General features: G+C 38.0%; 1 protein-coding gene across 1 annotated transcript in view; it reads left to right on the top strand.

Annotated features, from left to right (window-relative positions):
- Window positions 1-4,195: 4,195 nt before the first annotated feature.
- The window catches only part of LOC5578715 (helicase SKI2W), a 46,774-nt gene continuing 26,957 nt past the window's right edge, over window positions 4,196-24,012 (top strand). Inside the window, exons 1-3 of the mRNA XM_021852198.1 lie at window positions 4,196-4,313; window positions 4,379-5,042; window positions 23,234-23,902. Coding sequence (XP_021707890.1) covers window positions 4,302-4,313; window positions 4,379-5,042; window positions 23,234-23,902 — 1,345 coding nt within the window. The 5' untranslated portion in view covers window positions 4,196-4,301. The remainder of the gene's footprint in view (window positions 4,314-4,378; window positions 5,043-23,233; window positions 23,903-24,012) is intronic.

The following is a 24,012-nucleotide window of genomic DNA, read 5'->3' as shown; positions in this document are numbered from 1 at the left end:
ACGGCTTAAAACAGTTTAAAAAAGCTTAAAACAGCTTAAAACGGCTTAGAACAGCTTAAACGGGTTGAAACGGCTTAAAACAGTTAAAAACGGCTAAAATCGGCTTATTACAGTTTAAAACAGCTTAAAACAGCTAACAAAGTTTAAAACAGCTTAAATGGGTTAAAACAGCTAAAAACGGCTTACAACAGCTAAAAACGGCTCAAAACAGTTTAAAACAGCTTAAAACAGCTTAAAACGGCTTAGAACAGCTCAAACGGGTTGAAACGGCTTAAAACAGTTAAAAACGGCTTAAAAGAGCTGAAACGGCTTAAAAAGTTTAAAACAGCTTAAAACGGCTTACAACAATTTAAAACAGCTTAAAACACCTAGATATGGCTTAAAACAGCTTAAAACGGGTTAAAACAGTTTGAAACAGCTTAAAACAGCTTAAAACGGCATCAAACAGCTAAAAACGGCTTAAAACAGCTTAAACGAGTTAAAAAGGCAAAAACAGCTGAAAGCGGTTTAAAACAGCTGAAAACGGCTTGAAACGGATAAAAACAGCTTAAAATAGCTTAAAACGTCAAAACACGGCTGAAAATGGCCAAAAACGACATAAACGGCTTGAAACAGCTAAAACAGCTAAAAACAGCTTAAAACGGCTTTAAACAGCTAAAAACGGCTTAAAGCAGTTAAAAACAGCAAAATATGGCTTAAACAGCTTAAAACGGCTTAAAACAGCTTAAACGGCTTAAAACAGCTAAAAACGGCTTAAAACAGCTGAAAACGGCTTAAGAAGTTTAAAACAGCTTAGAACGGCTTACAACAGCTTAAACGAGTTAAAACGGCATCAAACATCTTAAAACAGTTTAAAATGGCTTAAAACGAGTTGAAACGGCCTCAAACATCTAAAATCGGCTTAAAACAGCTCAAAACGGTAACACAGCTGAAAACGGTTTAAAACGGTTTAAAACAGCTTAATACGGGTTAAAACGGCTTAAAACTGCCAAAAACGGCTTAAAACAGTTTAAAACGGCTCAAAATGGTTTAAAACGGCTTAAAATTGCTTAAAATGGCTTAAAACAGCTAAAAACGACTTAAAACTGCTGAAAACGGCTTAAGAAGTTTAAAACAGCTTAAAACGGCTTACAACAGCTAAGAACGGCTTAGAACAGCTAAAACGGCTTAAAACAGCTTAAACGGCATCAAACATCTTAAAACAGTTTAAAACGACTTAACACGAGTTAAAACGGCCTCAAACAGCTAAAATCGGCTTAAAACAGCTTAAAACGGTAAAACAGCTGAAAACAGCTTAAAACAGTTTAAAACAGCTTAAAACGGGTTTAAACGGCTTAAAACAGCTTAAAACGGCTTAAAACAAGCTTAAAACAGCTTTAAAACAGTTTTAAAACAGCTCAAAACGGCTTAAAACCGTTTCAAGCTATTTAAAACGCCTTGAACGGCTTAAAACATAAAATCGGCTTAAAACAGCTTTAAACGGGTTAAAACAGCTAAAAACGGCTTAAAACAGCTGAAAACGGCTTAAAACGGCTTAAAACAGCTTAAAGCGGTTTAAAACAGCTTAAAACGTCTTAAAACGGCTTAAAAAGTTTAAAACAGCTTAAAACGGCTTACATCAGCTAAAAACAGGTCAAAACAACTTAAAACGGCTCAACACAGCTAAAAACAGTTTAAAACAGCTTGAAATGGCTTGAAACAACTAAAAACGAGTGTAGAACTAGCCCTCGTGCGTTAAAATACACTCAAATAAAGATTTAAAAAAAAAAAAAAAAAAAACTAAAAACGGCTCATAACAGCTTAGAACGGGTTAAAACGGCTTAAAACAGCTAAAAACAGCTTAAAACAGCTTAAAACGGCTTAAAAAGGCTTAAACAGCTTAAAACAGTTAAAAACGGCTTAAAACTGCTTAATTTAAGCGATTTAAGCCGTTCTAACTCGTTATAAGCTGTTTTAAGCCATTTTAATCCGTTTCAAGCTGTTTCAAGCTGTTTTCAGCTGTTTTAAGCCGTGTTTAGATGTTTTAAGCCGTTTTCAGCTTTTTAGGCCGTTTTAAGCTGTTTTAATCCGTTTTTAGAGTTTTAAGCCGTTGTAAGCTGTTTTAGGCCGTTTTAAGTGCAAGAAACTAGCGATTTTCATCAAGTCTACCTTGATTGTCTTCTTAGCGTGAAGAAGTACCCTTTATATGAGTTCCATGTACCCATTTTCATAATCAGTATAGACTGTTTAACGATAAACTTGTGACGATTGACGCGCCACCATATTTCATTTAACGGAGGGTATTAGAACTAACTTGGAGGTGATGATTTGGAGGTTATTTGGCAATTTGGAGGTTAAAATCCTCTCCAAACACTAGCGATTTTGCGGTGGGATGTTGACGTTTGATGACGAATGAGAATGTCAGAAAAAGGCTATTTTTCAATGACATACAAAAGGGTACTTTAGTTCCATTTCGAAGTTTCCCCTCTCGTGGAAATAATGGGTACATTGTATATATGCTAGTTTGATATCATCAAATCCGCCATTGTTCGATTTTGTTTCATTGCCACCCAGCATTAATGAAAAAACAAATTGTACAAAGTGCAATTCACGCGTTATTTCAAACCAATCCAGTGACCAATTTCATTCCTATTATTTTTGTTTCATACGATGCTTTTCTGGCATGTAAGTAATGCGACGATTTTCTCTTGAATGACATCTTTACAAATTGCTTTTTGGGCTCATTCATTTATTTCATAGGCCGGTACGCTGATCATAAGTATTGTGCAAAAGGATAGGACAAGAAACGGTCAAGGAATGATTCCGCTACCGAAATTGCTTTAGCTGTACGCAGCTGAGAAGTAGAGCTGATTTCATAACGTCGGTAACGCCTGCCAAACAAATCAAAGGGAGCTGTCACTTTTCCGAACGGAAAAATGTGCCGCTCAATTATTCCGCAAGTAAAAGTGACATTTCGTCCATACTGAATCAGCTGTCAAAATTACTTTGGTAAAAAGGAGAAATTTTACTTGAGTGATTTACGTTTCAGGCCCGTACTTGGCTTAACGCTGAAATTGGCCATATTGGACACCCACCCACCCCCTTATAACGCTTTTTGTATGACTATCATTCAGTTTTTGTATGGGCCGTAACATCGTTAGGACATCCACCCACCCCCTCCAGCGTTATGAAATTTGTGAATGGGCCGTTTTGTTGCAGATCCTTCGACATCTGTTTCAATTCATCCAAACGGTTCGGGTCGGCTCCAAGGAGGATGTTTTTGAAGCAGAAAGTGATCCAGAGTCTTCATTTCCAAGCGCCATATGTTTGGGAACTTCCGACAAAAGAAACAAAATAATGATATGATTTGTTAAATTTGTAGATTGAAATAATAAAAATTAATAATAAATAAAGTATGTTACATTCATGAAGTTTATGGATGGTCTTTTGATTTTTTTTCTGGATCCCTAACCTCAATCTGCGGCAACATTCTTTTAATAAATGAGGTTTTATTACTCATTTTCATTGTAAAGACCAAGAGTGAAAAATACCCATTATTTGAAGTTCTAAGCCAATACTCTTTAAGATTCGCTGCTGACAAGTAATTTCTTGGCCTTGGTTTTTGGATGGTCTTTTGATTTTTTTTTCTGGATCCCTAACCTCAATCTGCGGCAACATTCTTTTAATAAATGAGGTTTTATTACTCATTTTAATTGTAAAGACCAAGAGTGAAAAATACCCATTATTTGAAGTTCAAAGCCAATACTCTTTAAGATTCGCTGCTGACAAGTAATTTCTTGGCCTATCTTGAGCATGGAAAATTCCTGCAAGGAATCGATCAAGGAAGCGTTTTTTTTCTGATCGCAGTATGCAGTTGAAAAGAACTGTCAGTTCAAACGGGAGTCGCTGTAGAAAATTTCTGCAAGGAATCGGCGAGAAAATCCTTTAGCGATTCCTGTTCAGCAGCAAATCAGGCTTATACTATACTCTTTTATTTAATGAGTTGAGCCACTTAGTTGGAAATGGGTATTTATATGGTACTTATGTTGGCAAGTTGGAGTTATCTTGCAGTTTGAAAAAACTTTTCATATTTCGTGTCAGATTTTTTTCCCGTGCTCTCGTCGGTCTACCCTTGTGTCGACCGCTGGTATTACTCCCCAAAAGAGTCGGTATAACATTCAACCAATTTATAGCTGTGCTCCGACTCATCCTGTCAAAAATTGTTTTCCTTTTCGTTTTGTTTGTGCGGTGACAGTTTTGAAACACAAAAAAATAGAAAAGATCGAAATTTTCACCTTATTTCAGATTCAAAACTACAAAAAATGTCTATAGATGTGAGTATAAAATAATTAAGTATTTTGTTCAGGTAAAAAAAAATTATGTACCTCTACCTCCTCAGTTTTCGTGGAGGCAAAAACCTCCTCCAATAGTGGACAGCACTGAAGATGTGTTACGACAATATATCCTCGAGCCGGTCATTCCGGTAAATGAGCCAAAACCCCACTTCCTGCCACGGATGCCAAACGTGGACTCGCTGTACGATATCCCGTCCGCTCCGTTAAGCACCCGCATCGTTCCGGAACGGTGTCAGGAAACGGGAAAGATAGTCGATTTCGTTGAAATCCCGATCGAGAATGCCGGAAGCAATGCGAAAAATTCCATGTCCCTGAAAAGGGAACCGGGTCCGGGAGATGATTCAACCCGCGGATCGGCATCGTATTTTCCCTTCTGGCCAGGCGGTTTCGATGAGCCGGAGAAAGCCATCCAAATGCTGGACATTGACAATTCGGTGTTTGAAAAGAATCTCAAGACCTGTCCTCCGGGATTTGCGAATGGGATGGATTTTAGCGACGTGAAAAGTTCCGACGACGGCATCGTGGATCTTCTCTCTGCCATAGAACAGGAGATGGAGGGTTTTACAATGTGGGATTCACAGGATAGTGAAGATGATGATGATGAGCCTAGAATTGACCCCAGCACATTGCAGAAAGTTCCCATGGATGATAATCTGGACGAATCGTTACTGGATGTTGAGCAGAAAACTACGAAAGTTTTAAAAATCGGTGAGTAATTGTTGAAATTTTTATGTTTTACCTTTTTTATAAAAAAAAAAAGTTCATTTAGTGGTATCAGAAGGCCGGTTTCAAAGGTTTGTTCCCCGCCGTTTGGAATATTTGTGCTAGCGCCAAATTTAAGCCTATTTCATCATCTATCCCATTTTTAATTATTTGAAAGTAAATTTAAATTTCCAGCATATTTATGTTTTAATTAGGTATAGGGTGTCTGATCCAGTCGTAGTGTGTGTACCAATAATAGTGGTAGTGCCGTTTCAAGCGTGTTATAGGCGTTATAGGCAATTTTTATTTTTATGTGTATTTTTCTAACATGGAAATTGTCAAAATTATATGAATGTGTGAAAAAAAATCTTGTGAAATAGTAAAGAAATAGTAGAAAACAATTAAAATGCTTAACTTTTTTGCTCCTTTGCACCAGTTATAGTGGGGCGTTCCTATAATAGTGAGTCTCAATGGGAAATCAATGTAAACCACTATTATAGGAACAGAAGTTAGCAAATACCACTATTACTGGAACGTGTTCCAGTTATGGAGGAAATGCTTTTTTGATAGATTCAATGATTTTATCATTCTAAGATTATTTTTAACGTGAAATATAAATAAAAAGGTTTCGAATGACGTATTCAGATATAAAAAAACGAGTTTCCGTAATTATTTGGCGATTTTTTATTCCTCAACCCGTTACTATTGCCACTATCACTGGTACAGACGCCCTATTCTATTTAATGTTTTTTTCACATTATCTCGATTCTCTTAAATTATTATTTTTAGAATCCTTTACAAGTATTGTTTCAAACATTACATTCATTTATTTAATCTAGGTGTTCTGTGTTAGACAACACTATCATCATAATTTGGTAAAACTAAATTATGCTTTTATCAACATTTTGGTCACAATATATTACATTTCACATGCCGTAGCAGTTCAAAATGTTTACAGATGAGTTGTTTTCAATATAATAGAAAAAAAATGCTCTCAATTAACTTAATCTAAATATATAACACCCCAATCTTCCTGGTATTACAACAGCTAGTCTATATTGGTACGACATACAATATGGACGGCCAGAAAATTTGTTTGAAGATCACAAAAACTTGTTCTTAAGACAAAGTATCGATTTTCTGTTAATAAGTGGATACATCTATATCTATATATATAAATAAAAATGGAGTAATGTTTGTATGTCACGAAATGGCTTGAGAACGGGACAACCGATGTGCACAATTCTTTCACTGTTGTGTTCTTGAAGGGTTCCGACGTGTTCGTGTGACGAAAAAACTTAGGGAAGTGTTCGGAAAATTTGGTACAGTGGGATAGTACTGATATGTCATATTGTATGGGAGGTTCCATGACATTTTTCAACAGCCTACTTGATGGCAAGACGAAGTTTGCCGGGACCACTAGTACTTTAATATATTTGTTACATTTGGCTTGAATGCCCTCAATGTGATTTTTGAAAGTTTCATTTTTATCTAGCATAAGCCCTAGATACTTAACTTCATCTGACCAATTTATTGGAACCCCTCTCATCGTGATAACATGTCTACTTGAAGGTTTCAAATAAAGAGTTTATGTGGGAATATTATTAGTTGAGTTTTGGAAGCATTAGGAGAAATCTTCCATTTTTGCAGTTATGTAGAAAAAAATATCCAAACTATTTTGCTATCTACTACAGATGATACGCAGACTTCGTCCTTTAGCGGAGAGGCCTGTGTCATCCGCAAACAAGGATTTTTGGCATCCATGAGGTAACTCAGGTAAGTCAGATGTGAAAATATTGTATATCAGCTCCTACAGGAAGTCTTTCAGACCTGGAGTTCTGATAATTAACCTGAAGTGTACGATGTGACAGATAACTTTGGATTATTCTAACAATGTATGTTGGAAAATTAAAGTTTTTTTTTCAATAATTTTACAATCAAGCCTTCCCCTGGGCTTGGAATTATATTTTCCAGGGGACGATGAATTTTGATAATTGATCGCTGTTTGCCATTGACGGTTTGTAATCTTCTACGAGGTTTTCGAAAACCAACAGGGCGCGTGCACCGGGTTGCGGATAGGAGCAAAGGGAGATCAATAGCATCTACCTAAAATAATAGAGCAAAAAGCCGTTCCATGATTAGGTAATGTTTAGTGATCTTCTATGGTGTTCTAGTACTATAAAATTCTTCACTCACTGGGAATTCTGGCCTTGATAATATCAATAGTGGTAAAAACATAAAATAATACCTAATACTTAATAAGTACAATGTAGCTTCAATGTAGTAATAAATGAAATAAAATCAATTTTCTATACTTGACAAGGTTTTGAAGACAATCAATGAGTGAAAGAACTACCTATTAGAAAAGCCACATCAGCTAAGGCTATACATATACAAATGTTGGTCATAGGGTCATGGCGAGCATTCGGTATGTATGTCTATGACTGATTCTTATCTAATAGGGGCACTAGAAGACCACGCGGACAATTTCGAAACAAATCATTTTTATACATCGGTCTTACGATCCGAAAGGCTCAGCTATGCTGCAAAGTTTTTGTAAGCTATTCATTACTACTGTTTAATTGTTTATAATTCTAGCAAAACTACATAATTAACTCATTACTAATCACCGTTCCTATATTCTCTTTTTCTCTCCTTCTTATCTGTTGCATGATTATGAGCATCACTAATATAATGCATGAGCATGCACAATAAGAATAATTTCAGGATTGAAAGCAGTACATGGATACCTGGATAGAATACCTTCGAAAAGGATGCTCAAAATAGAATATTTCTGGTCAGGGAAGTATTATCATCAAGGGTATGTTAATTTTTTTCATTATAAACTCATAGATTAAACAAACAAATGAACTAATAATATCAAATATTTTTATATAAATCAGCATCGTCAATCAGTGCAAAAACAGATAAAGTTTGTAAAGCTATCACCATCGATTGAATTGCGCTCTTTATAGTAATGTTCAATCAGTATCAAAATCTCCTAAAGCGTCGCATCGTGCCATCAGCAGCCCTTAGCATCACTCTCATATTGTTATTATTTTGTTGTTTATAAAATTTCTAGAAAGCGATCAGCATATTCTTTCTTGCTTGTACAATGACCGATCTATTTGGATTTTTAATAAGTCAAATCAAACTTCAAAACTCAAATTAAATTGCTTTCAGCACATTTACATTTTGCAGCATTAATCGCATTACTGTGTCAAGTCTTCTCCAATTCCCTATACCCTACCCCAACCCTTCTTATCCTTTCCGATGGTGTTCAAGTGGTCCGCATAGACTATTACGGCCATTACCTATCCCTTCCCCCGGCTTTGGACTGACTTGCGCTCTCATTGCCCCACCAAACGCTGCAAAATGAAAATGAAAATGAAATAATTTTACAATCAAGCCTTCATGCACAACAACACTGTCGAATGCTTTTTCTAAGTCTAGATGAGCAAGACCAGTAGAATGACCTTCAGATTTGTTGGAAAATTATTTTACGGCCTTAAAATCGACAAACCCCTAAGGTGTGATGCAAGAGTAAGGGCATGTGTCGTGACAATCACCTTGCATGCATTTATTTTATCCTATCAACGAATGCAATTTTGACTTCAAGGAAAATCTACCAAGGTTCGTGGCATAAGCGTTCCATTACATATTTTTATAGAAAAAATTTGATGATTTTTCGAACAAAAACGTGAAACTCTATCGGGCCACACAAAATACAGTGTAAGTTTATCACCAGGCAAGATTTTACAAGATTGAACTTGGGAATTATTCGATAAATGTGATACAACAATTTGCACTTCTCCACGCGATTTTCTCGAATGTCAGTTTTGTAACATGGGACAGCTATGCGTCCACCAGCAACATAGAAATTCGACTAAATTCTTCACAATAACTTTGAGAATCCTTCCAGCTCAGTTGTAAAACCTTTGGATGGTGGTGCTAATAATCTGAAATTTTATCCCAATGTATAGAGTTTGAATTTGATGGTTAGATAGATTTACTAAACCTTTCAATTATATATTTTAAAGACTATCCGTGAAGTTGGAAAGTAGACGTTTATAGTGATCAAAACTAGCCGAAGTTCAATCACACTGTGGAGTAAATATACCTGATACTTTGGTAAAATTACTCGCACGCTTCAATAAAGTATTCTATGTAATTTTTTTTTTCGCTTCCGAATGGTGAACCGATAAATCCGTAGGTCTGTCGTACAGGATTAATGCGCCTAGTTAGCGTTGCCAACCTTCCAGATTTTTCAGGAATAAATATTCCAGATTTGTAAGGCCCCATTTCACAAAAATCTGGAAGATCCAGATAAAATTTGTATGGTTTTGAAATTGATTTGTAAGATTCTCCATTAATTTGTAAGGAGATCCAGACTTTTCCAGACAAATTTTAAAAACGTCCAGATTTTTGAAAAGATGTTTTGGCATTCATGGATTTAGCCAACGTTGGCTTATGAGTAGAACGGCGATCAGGTGGCCAATAATCGAAAAATAAAATGATAGCTTCTTCTGGTACATAAAGACATAGTAAACACTTATATTAAGATACTCCTGAAATACTAGAGCAAGATCCTTTGTAGTTTCATTGATACAGTATGCCAAAGTTAGAGTTTTTAAGAAAAACAAAAAATTCAGTACAAATACAAGGTATACGTTGGATGAAATATCTTTATACACTGTTCGAAAGCTTACTAAAAGAGCTCTTTTAGAAAAAAAAATGAAATAAAAATTCGTACTTTAGTTCAGGTAAATGTGGGGACTACATTGAAAAAAACATATTCGATTTTTTACCAAAACTTGACACATCCCATACTTTTTTGTCCCAAGTTGTCCCAGGCTAAAATTCATTTCCAAGATTATTCAAAGATGTAAAATAAAGGATCGTGAAGAATTTAGCTGCAAATATTTGCATTTTTTTCAGTTAGGGCTCATTGACTTTTTTCAATATTTTTGGCTTTTTTTCTTTATTATCAGCTAAAGATAATTTCAGGGGATAATGGAATATGGCTAAATGATTCATATCATCATTATTATGTAAGTTTTGTTATTTATAATGGTTTTCACAACGTTAATTGCATAGGTGGCCCATATCCAGCTTTTTACGCTGGCTATAAAACTGCGAGGGGTGATTCGATTTTGACAATTATTGCCAACAGATTTTATAGTTAAATCAAAGTAGGCTGTAATTCTAGTTTGTTGATTAGAATGTCAAAATTTTTCACAACAGTTGGAATGCACTCAGGATTTGTAATTTGAAACTCTAATTTCTTTGAAATTCATTCATTCAACTAATTTATTTTACATAATTTTAGGTTTTCCAAGAGGATTATGAAGGATGGGTCTTAATTGGCTTGTTTAGGGGTATCCTGTTTTTTACATTTTCTGATTCTACGTTAAAAACTGAGCCAGAATCCAAAGTTTCATAATTTTCCGTTTTCTGGAACTATTTTTAAAACACGTTTGAATTTAGTATGGAAATCGCGTTTGAATCACCCCTCGGCAAATTTTGCTTCGGGATGAACTGTCATTATGTAAGGCGGCATCCACAAATTACGTAACGCTCTAGGGGGAGGGGGGAGTAGGCTCAAGCGTTACGGCTCATACAAAAATTTGAAATTTTCCATACAAAAAGCGTTACGGAGGGGGGGAGGGGGTCAAAAATTTCCAATTTAAGCGTTACGTATTATATATACGTATATATATATAAATGGACGCTGCCTGAATTGAAATATTATTGAGTCGACGGAATGAAATCTTTTTTAATCATTTATTATATTAAAATTAAGATATTAGAGGGCAATAAAATCGTATTACACTTAGAAAAATGAGCTCTTTCGATCTAACTACAAAAAACTGTGAATTTTGCATCACTGAACAACCCAATTGGTCGAATGTTATAGAAGCAGTCTCAATAGAATTTATCTTTTGTCATGGCTTCCGATGTGTCTTCCCAAAGGTCAAAACATAGCACAAATCCGTACTTTTCCGAGCACAACATTCCCTGCATATCGTATTCTATTACTCGGTAGATTAACATATTTATTTTCTTCATACTTGGTTGAATCAACGGAAGTTCCGTTGTGATTATGCCAAATCTAAATTAGATCAAGCTCCTGGAATCTGGAGATTTAGGCTCTTATCTCTTAAATCTTCAATAATTGATACGAAAATTTGAATGATTACTATTGATAATATTTGGATAACTTCCATCATAAATGAGGGCTGGTGGAATTATTTCTAGAAAGATTCGCGAACTAGGCGAAACTGACAAAATGTACACAATTTAAGAGAGTATAGCGTTGAAATTGTAGCTTAATTGTCTATTCACTGCACTTGAACTTTTCCCCTATCGATAGTTTAACTATTCAAAAAACGCAAATTTGTAGAAGACGAAACTTCACCTCATGCAAAACCACACACTTTATTGATTACGCCTGTGTTTTTGTTTATCAAAGTGATGGGCGCATCTGAAATCGAAATCAAAACACGGCGAGAGTAAACGGCGACACTGCAAACAAAAAATAAACAAGGCGTACATAGTGGGCTAACTTGAAACCAGAATATAAACACGGCGCAAAAGTAATAGGCGACACTGAAAATAATATCGATTACAGGCTCATAACATTGGGCGATACTGGCATTCTCGAGTACGTTTTAGGCGAAACCTTTAAAGATTTTTTTGAGTACGAAATAGCTAGGGGAATTGTAGGAGATGTGTGTGGTATTGATGAGGATTTTAAAACTAGGTTTATGAAATGTGTATTAAAGTGAAAAGGTTAAAGTTTGAGTATATTTTCTCCAATTGGGATTTAAAATTGCACATGAGAATTTCATTGATTATTTTCTCATTGTTATTGATTTGTCAGATAGGCCCTTATCGCGAATCCCTCTCGATTTGTTGATAGCAGTCATGATTCTGTCCTCATGCGCCGCTACTTCTAACGTAGTTGAGGGGACGAGACCTTGCACAATCGCACATAATGCAGTAACATTCCCAAGTACTTTCCGAAACAGATTGTCTTGCAATGAAACAACGCACGTTAAAATATGACGTTGTTGGATCATTGAAAAATTTGGTTTGTATCTAGCATGAATTTGAACCAAAGGCAAAAATTCCTTGATGGCGGACAGTTGAACATCGACCTAAAAAGTAAAAAGATCAGGTATCAGGTATCAGAAGGCCGGCTCCAAAGGCACGTTCCCCACCAGTTGGGAGATTTGTGCCATCGCCATATTTGAGCCTATTTCATCATCTACCCGATGGAAGAGGAAAGGGAAGGGAAAGATGGGAGGAAATAGGAGTGGGGTCCCTTGAAGAGGGAAGATCGCATAAGCGAAATGAGAGCATGTAGCTCCATACCACAATGGGTTCGAACAGCGCCCTAAGAAGGGCACTGCAAAACGCATGAGCGTAGAGAGCCTATAGCTCATTACCACAGCGGGTTAAGAATAACAGAATGTCCTGAAGATTCAAGCTTCTGAATTCAGTTTCACTTAAGGTGAAACATCTCGGAATCCAAAGATGGCCGTCACAATGGCCGACTTGTGACCCTACTCGCGTTTTCAAAGGCACAAAACTGGAGAAATAGAAGGCAAACATTCCTGATCTTCTTATTTTAAGCTTTCTGCTAGTGCACAAAGCCAAAATAAAAAGTTGACTCTTGTTGGATGCTTCCTTTGCGAGATTAGTGCCTTTGAAGTTTTAGTGCAATCTTAGAAGTTGATTCCAAACTGTTTCACCTTAATAAGTGTTTACCAAGTAATTGGAATCGCATTTGCGCAAAAACTGGACAGTTACATATCAGGTGATACGAAGTTCCATAATCGGAGTCACAACTATCACACACAAATGAGTCAGCACGCTGAATATTTGCCATGTGATAGTTGAGTCGGCAGTGTCCTGTCAACGCTCTGACCAAGAGACTGCAATTCTGCTTTGACAGATTTGTTAAATACTTCGCCACCCTTGGAGATGGCTCAGTAATGTACAATTTTGTTTGACGACATGACTCCAAACTATTCCAATATTGCTTGTGCTGAGTTGCCGCCCAAGAATTTATCTGAAGCTTCACCCAGCACTTCGAAATTGGAATAGCCGGCTCAGGGCCAATGAAGTCATGCGATGCTCCATCGCGAGCTAGCTCATCAGCCAATTCATTTCCAACGATGGAAGAATGGCCAGGTACCCATACAAGGTTTACAGAGTTGACTGAATTCAGTTCCTCAATTTGAGTTCGACATGCGATAACAAGCTTCGACCTTGAGTTGGCCGAAGCGAGAGCTTTTATAGCAGCTTGACTATCTGAACAGAAGTATATGACTTTACCCATTACGCGCTGTTGAAGTGCTGATTGCACTCCACACATAAGGGCAAATATTTCCGCCTGAAAACGGTGCAGTTTCTACCAAGTGAGTAAAACTGATTCAGCCTTAGCTCACGAGAATATACTCCTGCACCAGCTCTACCTTCAAGAAGGGAGCCATCAGTGTAACATACTATATTGTTTGATATACTTCTTTCCAAATAGCCAGACGTCCACTCTTCCCGTGAAGGGAATTGTGTGATAAATGTCCTGTAAGGAAAGTGACAAGCAATTGTGAGATCACTTGGAGCAAGGACAATTTTGTCCCAATTCACTAAAAGTGGAAACAACGAAGTGTGTGTAGATCTACGATTCACTGGATTTTTCTCCAGTAGATCCAGTACCCATAAACGGTAAGAGCAAGAAAGTGCTTCTTGTTTAAGATATATGTGTAGTGGCGCAACGTCGAAAAGGGCCTCGAGCGCCGCTGTGGGAGTTGTAGAGAACGCACCAGACATCGCCATCAAGCACATTCTTTGGAGATGGCCCAATTTTGATTGGATTGTTCTCACTTCGCCCTTTTGCCACCACACAAGACATCCATATGCCAATATTGGTCGAACAACTGTTGTGTAAATCCATTTGATATATTTGGGTTTGAGGCCCCAAGTTTTACCAAAGGTTCGCCGGCATTGACCGAAGGCCATGCAAGCTTTTTTGACTCTGAAATCAATGTGAGGTGTCCATGAAAGTTTGGAATCTAGAATGACTCCGACATACTTTACTTGATCAGTCACATTAATCTCTGTGCCAAAAAGACGTAAAGGTCGAATTCCATCGCGGTTTCGTCTTTCCGTAAACAGAACAATAGATGTTTTATTCGGGTTAACCGAAAGGCCATATTGGTGACACCAACTCTCGACTACCTGAAGAGCACTTTGCATCAGGTCGAATAGGGTGCTTATGCACATACCAACTATCAGAGCTAGATAGTCGTCGGCAAATCCATATGTTGGAAAACCGCTATTATTGAGTTGCCTCAATAGCATATCTGCTACGAGATTCCACAAAAGTAGTGATAAGACTCCCCCTTGGGGGCATCCGCAAACACTTAATTTTCGAATCGCTGCTTGACGCAATGTCGAGAAGAGATGTCGGTTTTTGAGCATTTGATGAATCCAATTGGTGATCATTGTAGGTAGCCCATGGTTTCGTGCTTCTTCCAATATGGCATCGAAAGACACGTTATCAAAGGCACCCTCAATATCCAAGAAAACACCCAAGCAGGATTGCTTCTGAGCGAATGCTTTCTCGATATCGTATACAACTTTGTGTAAAAGAGTCACAGTGGACTTTCCAGATTGGTAAGCATGTTGATTCACATGAAGAGGCATGTTTGCCAAATAAACATCACGGATGTGATGATCGATAATGCGTTCCAGACATTTCAGAAGAAAAGAGGTCAGACTGATTGGTCTAAAACTCTTCGCTTCTTCATAAGACGCACGTCCTCCTTTCGGGATAAACTTTACAGTAATATCACGCCAGGATCTGGGAATGTACCCGGTAGCAAAACTGCTTACAAGTAGCTTTTTCAAAACATGTTTGATAGACTCAAATCCCTTTTGGAGCAGAACAGGATAAATCCCATCCGCTCCTGGAGATTTGAAAGGAGCAAAACTGTTAAGTGCCCATTGAATCGATTCAGTAGTTACGATACTGCGAGCCGAGGCCAGAGACTCGTAACTACATGAAAAGACATTTGGTTCATCCGTAGATGCTATGTCCACACATCCGGGGAAGTGTGTATTGAATAAACATTCTAAAACTTCTTCATCGGAAGAAGTAAAGTCACCATTAGGTAAGCGAATTTCGTTCACTTGGAAATCCTTAGATTTTGCAAGGATTTTGTTCAGCCGACTGATTCACTCAAACTGGAAACATTTGTACAAAGGTTTTTCCAGCCGGATCGTTCAGCAGAACGAAGAGCCTTCTTGTAAGCCTTGCGAGCCGACTTGAACGACTCTGATCCAGCTGAACGGCGTCTGTTCCAACTCCTTCTACATTGTTTCCTGAGTCTAGTCAGATCGGAATTCCACCATGGGGTCCCTCTTGTAGTCTTTGTAGTCTTCAAAAGCTTCCATAATGTAGGATGTTGTAGTATCAACGGCATCATCCAGATCACTTGGATTTTCAATGGACGGAGAATATCCATGAAATTTGGTCGCAACCAATTCAATATAGAGTTCCCAGTTTGTTGACCGGGGATTCCTAAAACGCAAAGTCTGCGCAGTTACATTTGAATGTTCAAAGAAGATGTAGCGATGATCAGATAATGATTCCTCATCTGATACATGCCAATTCGTCAACTCGTGACTGATTCTATTCGAGCAGAGCGTTATGTCTAACACTTCTTCTCTATTAGAAACCATGAAGGTTGGGCGATTGCCTATGTTAAGTAATCCAAGGTCTGTACTACTTAAGTATTCCATCAGACTGGAGCCTCTCAAATTGATATCTGAGCTGCCCCAGATGATGTGATGAGCATTGGCATCACTGCCCACAATCAGCGGAAGGCCTTTTGTTACGCAGTGTACGACAACTCGTTTGAAGTCATCCGTTGGGATGGTTCATCATGTGGTAAATATACCGAACAATAGACGTATTTCCTGTTGAGGTCACCAACAGAAACATCAATTGTAACAGCACATACATCTCTGGTCGTCAACTCAGAAATGAGTGTAGCAACGATTGCTTTATTTACGAGCACGCATGCGCGGGGCATGGAGCGCGAGTTTGCCATTTCAAGTTTGCTGAAAGTAGCATAAACTGGGTCCACAAGGTTACCTAGATAGAAGTTTCCTCTACGAAAGTAGGGTTCTTGAGCTAGCGCCACTTGGGCTGCACCATTTTGCATGAGTCTGCAAAGATTGATCGTTGCTGTTCTTTTATGCTGAAGATTGATCTGAGCTAACCTAACCGTAGCCACTACCCAAACTAGGCAGGATTAAGCTGTTTTGCAATCTCAGCACGAAAAAGACCAGCAACGAAAAAACCAGATCGGTATCTATTTAAAGTCGCCAAAGGCGAAAGAGCACAGAATACACTGTGTAAAACGCATAATGCGAATCCATATAGGTGATAATTTAAATTAAATGTCAACATATTCATAATCCCACCCTTATTAAGCCTCAGGATAGAGACTGAAGAAGGGCAGCCGATTATCTCAGAGAAACACAAGAAAAAGATACAAATAAAATAGGTAATTTAAAAAAAAAATCCATTCCAATTTCCAAAAACACAAATTTTAGGCTTGACTTTTCTATATCAACATAACAACTTCTTCATCGCTCAGTTTGCTTTGATCAAGCCATAGAAATTATGGACGAATGCACGAGTTCACTATTTGACGTTTTAGCGGTGCCGTGTTATTTATGTGACCATGGAAACAAGTGAATTCGGCCGCTCAAACGTCAAATTAGTGAACTCGTGCATCGGTTCATAGTATGGACCGATGCACGAGTTCACTAATCTGACGTTTGAGCGGTGCCAAATTCACCGGTTACTATGGTCATATAAATAACACGGCACCGCTAAAACGTCAAATAGTGAACCCGTGCATAGGTCCATATGCAAGAAATGTCTAACGGGGGTGATTCTAAAATTTATGGCTTGCTAGCGTAAAAAGCTGGATTAATCATTAGTAAAAGACGCATTTTCCGCTATAAGCCCTTTTCAAAAGTTGGTCTCGAAAACTTGTTAACAAAACATCAAATTTGTATCCCAAAACACTCACTGTTGTTAATAGGTATGCTAAGGAGAGTCGATATGGGCAACTAAGAGAGCTGAAGGAGATGTAGAGTTGAGAAGGAGAATGCGGGGTCATGACGGACTTTGGTTTCAGGTTGGCCGACGGCGCTGCAGAATCATTTCCCGTTCTGGACGTAGTAATACACTCAAAATAATCCAAATGTCATTGCTACGTGAAAAATCACGTAGATCATTTCAAATTCATTTTACCTCCACTTCACCTGACATAGATAAAGATCACTAAGCCATTCATAACCACCAAACAGTGACTCGGTAATTGTTACTGAGGTTACCTATCGCACTTACGTGAAATTCACGTAGGTGCCTAAGTTCATTTTGACATCTGCATATTGTACGTACATTCGGTGTTGAGCTCAAATCCTAAGATAGCGCCCGCTTGATTTTTAAAGAACTTCAGAACCTGGTGAACTTTAAACCCTGTGTAAGATTGATTTCAAGGTAAATATGCTTTGAATACCGAAGAATCCCTGCATTACTGAGCATGAGCATGAGCATAAATGACCGTACAATTCATAGTTGCTACTCCATGATTGACCAGAGCAACCGAAGTTGCACAGGGATTTAGTGAATGGGGCTTGGTATTAGCTTACCATTCTTCAATGTGCACAAATCGAGAGCTCAAACTTTAGAAATCAATAACGGTGCCGGCCACGTCCTTACGGTCATCGGGGAAGGGAAGGCATGTTAGTTAGACAACCATTGGTTTTAGAGACCGAAGAATCTTCTGCATCTCCATAGTTGTCATGGAAAGGATATTGGGTTAGTGGGAAAAGGTAAGGATCTGGGTGTCATCTTTAGTTGATGATGCGATCCTTGATATATTCACGCCTGACCGGATTCGCGATATTATTCGATAAATGAATTGTATGCCGAACAAGTGTTCATCGTTCGCCCTCGCAAGAGCAAGCAACGCGACCAAAAGATCAAACACTACTAACACTAATCACGCGATCCGCGACTCTTATAACCGAAGAATCCCTGCATTACTTCATATTTTTACATGATTTATAACCTCTATCAATTATAGCACGCGAAGGCTACAACAAGACAGACCAAACTCACAAAAATTGGGAAACAGGATTCAAAATGCTATGATTGAATATAATAATATCACAATCTTTTAAGTTTGTTTATATTTTACAATTGGGAATTAGTTTTCTTCCAAAGCCTATTAGAAATAAAGTTGGTCTTTATTACAAATAAATTTAATGCAAAATCCACGTAACTCTTACGTGTAGCGCCGGTGGAATGGACGAAGTTCAAAAGTTCATGCGTTCATTCTGGGCTACCTATGATTCACGTAAGAGCTACGTGGAAAGTGTGATGGAAAAAAAACCACGTATGTTTTCACGTAACAATGACGTTTGGATTGTTTTGAGTGATAGATACGGCGCCCAGTCTAGCGTATTGGGAGTCGTGGGATTGAAGCCCACCAGGGAATCATAAACGACCGGGAAAAACACGGGAAATACCTGGGAATTTTCAGAATACACCGGGAAAATATGTATTTCAAGCATGAGAATACCATTCCGTTCGGAGCACTACGGACGAAACTAGAAAATTTTGCCAAGAGGTGTGCGACTGTCTGACAACTCGCGCTTTGCATCACGCCTAACTTTTTTAACAGAGATAGTTAAAAGTTTATTAAGCAAAATCCTGCAAATAACAATTGTTGATTTCCTGACTCTAGAAAATTTTGCTTACAATTTTTTATCAATTGTCTGTGAATGTTTTGAAGATTTCTGGCGGCCAGGCATTGAGCAGAATCCAAAAAAGGTTTTATGGACCATCCTTGAAATTCTTGAAAACATTGTAGAAGGATATTTTATGATATCTGTCAAGATTCTTGGTGAGATGTTTTATATAATTCCATTAAGATTCATGGCAAATTCTTGATGAGATATTTGCAGCAATCCCAACAAGTCCTCTATGCCCGGACACTTTTTGTTTTTTGGTGATATTTCAAAACCTACCGTTTATTTTTGTACAGTCTAAAAAATGAACAATATTGCAAATTAACAATACAGGTCGGACTCGATTATCCGGAGTATCGATTTTTTTTTCACTCCTGATAATCGAATTCTCCGGATAATCGAATCACTAAGAAAAATATTTAAATCTTCGATAAAAGAACTTAAACATTATCTTTTTTGTTGTTTTAATTACATGATGCGGTGGTGTAGCCAGAAATTATTTCTAGGAACAGTAGGGGTCTCTACAAGAAAAAAAAAGTTTGACCAGCATACACAAAAAAACACTTTTTCAAACCCCCCTTTTCTTGAATACGTTTAAAACTTCAAAACCATTCATATTGTATACAGTCGAATTTCGTTCGTTGCACTACGTTAATTGCACTTCGTTTTAATTGGGCTCCCGTTAAGTGGGCTATAGCCCACCTAAAACGAAGGCAAACGTCACTTTCTGACATAAACCGCAATTTGTCAATGTTGGTAGCCCTGAATTTCTATTGTAATCGGTTATTTGACAGCTCAATACTTAGCCCGATTAGTGAAAGTCTTTCACTAGATGGGCCACGGATTTAGTGCAACGAACGAAAGTTGACTGTATTGCAATACCAAATTATCTTAGATTTATGCATAAAAATTGGAAAACAGAACATCAAAAAACAAATTCCGGATAATCGAGTCTAAAATTCCGAATAATCGAATCCCGGATAATCGAGTCCCCGGATAATCGAGTCTCCGGAATCGGTCCCTGCATTGCAAATAAAAATAACATGAGAAAAAAAATAAACCTTTACACTTCATTTTTATGATGGATTACATTATGTACCAAAAATTGTATGCACTGAAATGTGTCATCTATGGCCGGACACTTTGTCCTCTATGCTCGGACACTATGATTAGCACCATCAAAGTTTACACCAAACACACAGAGGGGTGCTTCGTATGTCAGAACATGCCTTGTGGGTTCAATCTTTGCATGATGTACAGCGTATGGAGCATATTAGCGAGATCATAGGTCAGTTACATAAACTCCTTCTTGATCAGCGCCATAGATCGATTCGCCATATGTCGCCGTCCATGTTACATTAGCGGTTGCTCGTATTCAGATGAAAATGTCTTCGGGAGTTAAACGCGTTTATAGTTCTTCACAATTTTTTTGTCAACTCGAAGGTTGAAGTATGCTCTTAGGTACAGTCAACTCTCCCTTACTCGACCTCCGTATCCCAATATTTAGTTAGAGAACCATAGTAAAATTTGGTGTTAATGGCTACCTCGATGGTCCCTTGAATCGCACATTTGCACTGGTTTAGTATTCTGTAACTTGATATCTCCTTAACTCGATGGTCCCTTCATTATCGAGTTATGGAGAAATGACTGTACATCATATCTTGTCTCTAGTGCGCATCGTACCTTCGTGCTGTCTGTGCGTACACGAATTCTCTCTGCTCTTGGAAGTTTTCTTAAAAACTACCTGAAGCAATAAAACAGTACTTTTCAGTGCTACAAAAACAGTACTTTTCAGTGCTAAAATTAAAAACGGTACTTTTCAGTGCTACTAAAACAGTACTTTTCAGTACTATTTTTCTACTATTGATCCCTTTACGATCCTTGTTTGGACCCGTGCCTTCGATTTTTCGTTGGACCCGTTGGCGAAAGCTAGCGGTGGTAATCCTTCTTGGACACCGTCTTGGGAAAAAAAAACCTCTCGAAGGTTTCGTCTTCTTTCGTTTATTTATTAAACATGGTATCAACAACAAACAAAAGGAAGAGTGAATCTCTGAATTCACAACTTCCTTCCAAAAAAGTGGGTTTTAAAACTGTCGCTACACGTGGCAAGAATTGAAGAAAGGACGTTTCCCCGGAATGCAATCTTTCTTCCAAGGGTGAAATGAATAATTGTATCGAAATGAGCAATCAGTTCGATGCTCTAGACAAATTTTCCGAACACCAAATCGAAGCAGCCTCTAGCCTAGGCTCCTTGATTCAAGTAAGGAAGCAAAGAGTGCCGCCTATCGTGGTCAGTTGTTCCGAATTTGGGGGATTTAGGCAGGAGATCTTGAACTCCATCAGGGGAACGCGACAGTCGCGTTTTGCCGGAAACTCTTAAAGATCGCGAACTTCTTCTCAAACATCTTGAAGAGAAGAAGCACAAATTTTTTACTTATGAGGACAAAACTGAACGTTTGTTCAAAGTCGTCTTGAAAGGTCTCTCAAGTGACTATAAGAAGAGATCAAAAGTGACTACTGAAGAGATCAAAAATGGAATAAATGATTTACTTGGATTTTCCCCAGTCCAAGTGATTATTATGAAAAAGAGAACCAATCTGGCATTGTTCGGAAAGGGCTTTCTCAAGAATATTATTTAGTTCACTTTAACAAAAAAGAACTAAATAATATTAAAGCTTTAGAAAAAGCTAAACTTATGTTCGATGTCCGTGTGACATGGGAATATTTCCAGAAACCTGGAAGAAGTTTTCAGAACCCCACTTAGTGCCGTCGGTGCCAAAAGTGGGGTCATGGTACTAAAAATTGTCGCATGGATGCTAAATGCATGATTTGCGGAGGTTCTTCTCACGCCAAGGACGTCTGTCCTGTGAAGGAAGATACCACCTAGTTCATATGCTCGAATTGTGGGGCTAATCATAAGTAATTTTTTGGGATTGTCCTTCACGCGAAAGAGTCATTGAGGTTTGTTTGTATCCTGTTTGATATATAATATATGATAGTTACGATTGATGCTATTGATAATGTATTGTAATTAATTCACTTATTATTAGATTAAACCTTCCCAGTATAACTTATACTTGTTTGACTTTCCTTTTACATATATAAAACATTGACTTACAATACCTTTTTTCTGATAATGCACAATTTGGTGTTCTTCTCCCCTCTCTTCTTCAACTCCCGTCGTTCTGAATCAAATCATTTCTCGTTCCTCCTTTTCAATTTCAAATGTTTGTATCTCGAATTTTGGTCCCCATCTGAAGACCCCCATCGGAACTTTCGCTCTCCTCATTTTTATAAATGTCATCTAGTTTCTTTTTAATCTTTTCTCGGTCTTTTGATAGCTCCTCCCAACTACTTCTATTCATATTCTGATACCTTTCAAAGTCCTGATCTAATGATTTTAGCCATGTTAAGGATGGTCTGCCTTCTTTCTTTTTGTCAAATTTCAACTTATATGCTAACTTCAATGGATTTTTTTCCTCTTCGTTTTACATGACCAAAATATCTTATTCTTCCTTCTCTAATTCTTCTGTCAATGGTTTTTCCGTCTAATAATTTTCTAGCATTGAATTTTAAATCTTTTGGTTTCTTACAATATTGATAAATATTCCTGAGTATACGTTTTTCATAATTACCTATTTTTAACCTGCTTTTCTTAGTCATAACAGACACTTTAGTTCCGTATAACAACGACGGTGGTATCACGGTCTTATACATTAACTTTCCTTATTCCCAGCATGGCTTAAAATTCTACTATTATCCTCGATGATTTCACTGCATTCAAACACCTTTGCTTACATGTAAGTTTATGATTTGGACATACCTGGAGATACCTACCTTTATAGAAAAATGGTCGATTCAAAACTTTTTTTTTTTTTGATTTTTTTCGCAAAACAGTTGTCGGAAAAAGTGACTTTAGAGAAATGCCTTCAACAAGAGACTTTATAGGGGGGTGCCGTAGCCTCGAGGTTACGCTTTCGCTTCGCAAGCGGAAGGTCAAGGGTTCGATTCCCTATCCCCCCACACAAAAACTCCGTCCAGCCACCAGAAGACGCCGCACAAAGGACCGTGTATTGGGGAAAAACACATCCAACCTTCGTCAGTATCAGATGGTGACTGAGACAAACTGACCCTCTTTGTAGGCTGTTGCCTCACACGATACGGAAACATGGCAAAATGAAAAAAAAATAAAAAATGAAATGAATGAAAAATGAAGGAGTGCTAAAAAAAAAAAAAACTTTATAGTGACCGCTTTCAAAGTGACCAACCAAATCACTAACAAATGACTCGTTACCACGTCTGTATTGAACGTAATGCAATTATTATTATAACTTTTATGTTTTTTTTTCTAGGTGAAACTGGATCAAATTCAGCGACTTCAGCCGAGTGGGCCGAAATTTTAGATGTATCCAAGCCGGTTGTAGATTTTTACACGAAAATTCCAGACATGGCACACAAATATCCTTTCGAGTTGGACATATTCCAAAAACAGGCCATCATCAAGCTAGAAGAACATAATCACGTGTTCGTGGCGGCACATACTTCTGCCGGCAAAACGGTGGTCGCAGAGTATGCCATAGCTCTTTCCAAGAAACATATGACCAAAACGATTTACACCTCTCCGATAAAAGCGTTATCGAATCAAAAGTATCGGGATTTTAAGACCACATTTCAAGATGTTGGTTTGATTACAGGTGACATACAAATTGATCCCACCGCTTCTTGCTTGATCATGACCACGGAGATTCTTCGATCGATGCTGTATTGTGGCAGTGACATAACTCGCGACTTGGAATACGTAATTTTCGATGAGGTTCACTATCTGACGGATGCCGATCGGGGACACGTTTGGGAGGAAGTGCTCATTCTCCTACCGGATCACGTGTGCATTGTCATGCTGAGTGCAACGGTTCCCAACACGTTGGAGTTTGCCAATTGGGTGGGCAAAACCAAGAAGAAACGCGTCTACGTCGTGAGCACACCCAAGAGACCGGTGCCTTTGGAGCATTATCTTTACACTGGTAAGTATATGGCGGGAAATTGTCAACGTCTTCTTTCTCATGTGAGATGTCGTCTAATACCTCGGATGCAATGTTTAATGGCGATAGCTTCTCCGTGCCGCGCATTGCTT

This window comes from Aedes aegypti, chromosome 1, assembly GCF_002204515.2.
Source record: "Aedes aegypti strain LVP_AGWG chromosome 1, AaegL5.0 Primary Assembly, whole genome shotgun sequence".
Taxonomy (NCBI): Eukaryota; Metazoa; Arthropoda; class Insecta; order Diptera; family Culicidae; genus Aedes; species Aedes aegypti.
The sequence above is the reverse complement of the archived record's forward strand: the minus strand, read 5'-3'. Positions and strand labels throughout refer to the sequence as shown.